At 46.1% G+C, this 6,263-nt stretch overlaps 1 protein-coding gene across 1 annotated transcript; it reads left to right on the top strand.

Moving 5' to 3' along the window:
* Positions 1-624: 624 nt before the first annotated feature.
* Positions 625-1,599, top strand: SOX2 (SRY-box transcription factor 2). Its single transcript, XM_028146652.2, has one exon. It carries the CDS (start codon positions 631-633, stop codon positions 1,597-1,599), a length of 969 nt encoding a protein of 322 aa, XP_028002453.2. The 5' UTR covers positions 625-630.
* The last annotated feature ends 4,664 nt before the right edge of the window (positions 1,600-6,263 follow it).

The following is a 6,263-nucleotide window of genomic DNA, read 5'->3' on the forward strand; positions in this document are numbered from 1 at the left end:
TTCTCCCTCCTTCTCCCTCCTCCCCCCGCCTCCCCCGCGCGGCCCGCGGCGCGGCAGGCCCCGCCCCCTTTCATGCAAAACCCGGCGGCGAGGCCGCGCTCGAGTGGAGGAGCCGCCGCGCGCTGATTGGTCGCCGGAAATCCATTTATTCCCTGACAGCCCCCATCACATGGATGGTTGTCTATTAACTTGTTCAAAAAAGTATCAGGAGTTGTCAAGGCAGAGAAGAGTGTTTGCAAAAGGGGGAAAGTAGTTTGCTGCCTCTTTAAGACTAGGACTGGGAGAAAGAAGAGGAGAGAGAAAGAAAGGGAGAGAAGTTTGAGCCCCAGGCTTAAGCCTTTCCAAAAAAATAATAACAATCCTCGGCGGCGGCAGAATCGGCCAGAAGAGGAGGGAAGCGCTTTTTTTTTTTTTTTTTTTTTTTTTTGATCCTGATTCCAGTTTGCCTCTCTCTCTTCTCTTCCCCCAAATTATTCTTCGTCTGATTTTCCTTGCGGAGCCCTGCGCTCCCGACACCCCCGCCCGCCTCCCTTTCCTCTCCCCCCCCAACCCCGCCCGCGGGCCCCCAAAGTCCCGGCCGGGCCGAGGGTCGGCGGCCGCCGGCGGGCCGGGCCCGCGCACAGCGCCCGCATGTACAACATGATGGAGACGGAGCTGAAGCCGCCGGGCCCGCAGCAAACTTCGGGGGGCGGCGGCGGCGGCGGCGGCGGCAACTCCACGGCGGCGGCGGCGGCGGGCGGCAACCAGAAGAACAGCCCGGACCGCGTCAAGCGGCCCATGAACGCCTTCATGGTGTGGTCCCGCGGGCAGCGGCGCAAGATGGCCCAGGAGAACCCCAAGATGCACAACTCGGAGATCAGCAAGCGCCTGGGCGCCGAGTGGAAACTTTTGTCGGAGACGGAGAAGCGGCCGTTCATCGACGAGGCCAAGCGGCTGCGAGCGCTGCACATGAAGGAGCACCCGGATTATAAATACCGGCCGCGGCGGAAAACCAAGACGCTCATGAAGAAGGATAAGTACACGCTGCCCGGCGGGCTGCTGGCCCCGGGCGGCAACAGCATGGCGAGCGGGGTCGGGGTGGGCGCCGGCCTGGGCGCGGGCGTGAACCAGCGCATGGACAGCTACGCGCACATGAACGGCTGGAGCAACGGCAGCTACAGCATGATGCAGGACCAGCTGGGCTACCCGCAGCACCCCGGCCTCAACGCGCACGGCGCGGCGCAGATGCAGCCCATGCACCGCTACGACGTGAGCGCCCTGCAGTACAACTCCATGACCAGCTCGCAGACCTACATGAACGGCTCGCCCACCTACAGCATGTCCTACTCGCAGCAGGGCACTCCCGGCATGGCGCTGGGCTCCATGGGCTCGGTGGTCAAGTCCGAGGCCAGTTCCAGCCCCCCCGTGGTTACCTCTTCCTCCCACTCCAGGGCGCCCTGCCAGGCCGGGGACCTCCGGGACATGATCAGCATGTACCTCCCCGGCGCCGAGGTGCCGGAGCCCGCCGCCCCCAGCAGACTTCACATGTCCCAGCACTACCAGAGCGGCCCGGTGCCCGGCACGGCCATCAACGGCACACTGCCCCTCTCGCACATGTGAGGGTCGTGCCGTGGACTGGAAAAGGGGGATTTTTTTTTTCAAAAAGCAAAACGAGGAGGGGAATGGAAGGAGAGTACGAAGCAGCGTGGAGAAAAACCCGGTATGCTCAAAACAAACAAAAAGTTATCACCCACAGCAAATGACATCTGCCTGCAAAAGAGAACACCAATCTCATCTACACTCACACACACACACAAAAAAAAAGCCGCGATGCCGACAAGAAAACTTTTATGAGAGATCCTGGACTTCTTTTGGGGGGGACTATTTTTGTACAGAGAAAACCGGAGGGGGCGGGTGGGGAGGGCGAGGGGATGGACCTTGTATAGATCTGGAGGAAAGAAAACTACGCAAAACTTTTAAAAAGTTCTAGAGATACGGTAGGAGCTTTGCAGAAAGTTTGCAAAAGTCTTTACCAGTAATATTTAGAGCTAGTCTCCAAGCGACGAAAAAAAAATGTTTTAATATTTGCAAGCAACTTTTGTACAGTATTTATCGAGATAAACATGGCAATCAAAATGTCCATTGTTTATAAGCTGAGAATTTGCCAAAATTTTTCAAGGAGAGGCTTCTTGCTGAATTTTTGATTCTGCAGCTGAAATTTGGGGCAGTTGCAGCCGTGAAAAGAAGAAAACTATTCAGATTTGGACATTTTAATTGTTTAAAAATTGTACAAAAGGAAAAAAAAAAACCTAGGATATGTACTGGTAAAACTATCTCCGTGGTCTTTAAAGGGGCAAAAAAGTTTTAGATTGTACTAAATTTTTTTTAACTTACTGTTAAAAGCAAAAATGGCCATGAAGGTTGACATCATCGGTAATTTATAATAGCTTTTGTTTCCCAACTTTCCATTTTGTTCAGATTTCAAAAACAACATGAAATTACTGTGTTTGAAATATTTTCTTATGGTTTGTAATATTTCTGTAAATTTATTGTGATATTTTAAGGTTTCTCTCCCTCCCCCCTTTATTTTCCGTAGTTGTATTTTAAAGATTCGGCTCTGTATTATTTGAATCAGTCTGCCGAGAATCCATGTATATATTTGAACTAATACCATCCTTATAACAGGTACATTTTCAACTTAAGTTTTTACTCCATTATGCACAGTTTGAGATAAATAAATTTTTGAAATATGGACACTGAAATTATTCTTGAGTCTTTCATTTATTTGGTTAACACTGCTTAGACATAACTCCTCAGGAAATATATGCTGTGCTCAGCCAAGAAAGCAAAATACCTAAAACCTTGGTATTCTGTTCCAGTAGCATGTGCTAATGTTAACAGCAACAAATATGTGTCTGGATGATTAATTGAGTAAGTACTGGGAAAAATTAAAATGCTCATGTCATTTCTAAAATAGAAACTAAAGGCATAGATTGTAAATTCACCCCCCTCCTTTTCTAAGCAGCATGATGGGGACTTAAACTGATTTATGCCACTTGTTGCCAGATAGGAGTCAATTCTGAAATTTTTCGTGTAGTTTTGCAGATGGGGTATTGAGCCAGATTGGGACCAGGTTGGCTGGTTTTGTTTTCGTTTTCTTCACAGCACAATGGCCCTTTGGAAATGTGGTTATAGGGGGAAATGCTTCTTGTATTGGAATAATTGCAAACTAGACATGCAAAGTGCTCATCTGCTGGGTGGTGGGTGTTTGGATTACTCCAGCCCTGCTATTGTCTGAGAGGAAACAAGTGGTTTGCTTTCTTTGTTCCTTGACTTCATAAACTTTCTCCTCTACATTTTCCTGTTTAGGGGGTGAGAGAAAGCGAAGAGCGTCTTGCAAAAACGCCTGACTTGCCACGGCTATTGTTATTATTATTATTTATTTTATTTTTCCCTCTCTCTCTCCCTCCACGAATTCCATTTCTTAAATTGGCAGCGCGGGTCCAAGCCTGTAGCCCCAAATCGGATAATCTCTGCAGCTGATAACAAGCAAAAGAGAAGCCAGGCAACAGACATAATAAAGAAGAAAACAACTCCGAGGTAGATATTTTACTTGTCCGATCTAATCACATGTGGAGATTATTATGCTTTTGATCTGTTAACCATGTTTTACTAGTAGTAATAGGGAGGGAGGGGGAGGGGAAGGGGTGGAGAAACAAGATTGGATTTGTTGTTTTCTTTTGCCCTAGGAAAGGTAAAGAAAGACTAGAGTTGTCCTCGGTGGGAGCGGAGAAGTTGGGGAATCGCTAAGGTCTTTCTGCCTTCGCGATGTTTCTGCATCACAACCGACTCGCGCTTTGGCGCAGCCGGAGAATCCTGTAAGACCGACTCCGGGACTTTTCTTCTTTATTTACTACTTACCCCGCTCAGGTGTCCCCGCCGAAGGGGACCAGGAACCGAGAGTCAGTCAGGCATTCTTAAAAGCGTGGGTTTGCTTCCCACAGTTTCCAATGGTTTTTTTTTGTGTGTCAACTTGTTACAACTTTGGAGAAGTTGAAATCCGGCAGCGCCTTCCAGCCTTGAGTAAAGGACCGGCTGCAGCCACGCAGTTAGCTCATCCAGGTGGTTTGCATCTTCTCGTTTTCCAAGAAAGTCTTTCTTACTCGTGCTGTGGCTAATGGTTAGCTCTGGGTTCAGCTGAGGATATCTTCATATTTTCTGTGTTTTTATCTCATGTGGGTTGCTTTATTTTCAGGACATATTGGTTTTTATTTATTCCTTTCTTATCCTCATTTTTAGGGTAATATTGTACTGGGAAAGGAAAATTATTATGCCAGTTCCCAATTCCAATTCTAAGCCAGGTATCCTTCCCCCCACCCCCCCTAATTAATGCAGAGACTCTAAAAGAATTTCCCCAGCCTGGCCAGCCATTGTAATGCATATATGGATTATTCACGTGGTAATGAGCACTTTCGATAGTTCTTGCTCACACGTTGGAATAAAAGAAACTTTGAATAAAGATCCCAATGATTTTGCTCTGGGGGGCTGGGGAGGATATTCCCGGAATTTGAGCCAATCGACTATCTAAAGTGTATATATTTAAAAAATAGAGATACATTACAAATATGTATTGGGGTTTAGAGTAATTGTACTGCATTAACCTCCCTTAAAAAAAAAAAAAAAGAGCCCACAGAAGCAGACTAAAAAGAGCAACAACTTTTTGGCAAAAAATTCTGAGGTTCAAATATTTTGCAAGAGGGAAGAAAGCAATGGTTGGGGAAGTTAAACTAGTTTTGAATGATTGCCACTGTCTGCATAAAACAAGAGAACTCCCATTCCCACTCCTATCCCTCCACAGTCCCTAACCAAATAAAAGCCAAAATATATTATTTGTAAATATAAATTATTTTGACAAACTGCACTTAAGAAAAGTGATTCACGTTTCATCGTTCATTTGATTGGGTTAATTGGTTCCCCAAGACGTGTAGTTTCATGGCTAGATTACTATGCAACATATACTATTTTAATTATAACGTGATTCCCAAGAAGGGGGTAAACCCTTCAACTTGCCCAGAAGTGGTCATTTCCTGATGCTGAAGTTGTTCAGTTCCTTCCTTAGGATATTATTCTGCTCACTAAAACCATTTAATTTTCAGTCCAAGGGGGTGAATTTAATGTTTTGTTAACCTATAAACTGAATAGAAATGGGCAGAAGGATGAGATTATAGTTTGTTCCCCCTGCCATTTGTTCTCTGCCCCCAGCCCTCCCTCCATACTTTAAATAAAGAGCGTTCAAATATTTTTGCTGAGCTATAGTAGATTAGCAAGGTTCTTGCCAACGCTGGGAAGCTGGTATTACAGACTGGTCCCAGGGGAAAATGGCTCACATTAACCACTAAATGAATATTTGACAAGGGCTCATTCGGAGGTATTATTACTATAAACGTGTCCCTACTGGACTTTTCAAGGGTCAAAGAGCAACGCTTCAATTAATTATTTAGTCTGCTAGTAGATTTGGTTGTAATAGCTGTACTTATTTCTAGAACCAACACATTCTTACAGTGGGAAATCTCAGGAGGGTCTTCTCCATCAGCAATGCCTTGAATTGAAATACACACAGAGCCCTGGTATTCTGTAGCTGACTTTTTCATAAATCCTTCTCTTGGGCTGGAGAGTGGGGGTATAGTCTCTTTTGCTATTTCATTTACTGTTTGGGGTTTAGAAGAAAGAAAAAAAAACAAAAAACAAGAACACAAGTTATCTTAATTTCTACATGCCTGGCCAGGTCTTTTAGGGCCTTGCAATTTGGGAAGGGAGGGGAGGGGCTTTATTTATAAACTTTGCCTTTTCTAAGTAGATGTGTCACAGGATTTCAGACTCAGGCAGGGTCTGAATTTAGAAAGGGGACACATTACTGTTTACCAATACAATTTGGGTTTTTAAATGGAAGCTGAGTGCTCTGAGATCTAGTATCCTCAGAGTAAATTGGGGTACAAGATAGTCCCTCCTCCTTTCCTTCCCACCTATTGGTCTGAACACTTCCAGGTGTAATGGGGGCGGGCGGGGGGGGGGGGAGGCGACTGTTCTATTCCTGCGTGTCCTCCGGGGCCCTAGGTTAAATGGTAGGGGAATGATTCTGAGAGTAAGATTCCTTAACAATAACATAAGGTGAATGAATAAGAGATAAGCAGCAAGGGGGGGTGGGGGGGAGATGGGATGCAGTAGTTACAAACCCAATTCATTCAGCTTTTCAGAACTTTTGTTGTGGGAGCTCCATTGACGGG

This window comes from Eptesicus fuscus, chromosome 3 (genome assembly GCF_027574615.1).
Source record: "Eptesicus fuscus isolate TK198812 chromosome 3, DD_ASM_mEF_20220401, whole genome shotgun sequence".
Lineage (NCBI taxonomy): Eukaryota > Metazoa > Chordata > Mammalia > Chiroptera > Vespertilionidae > Eptesicus > Eptesicus fuscus.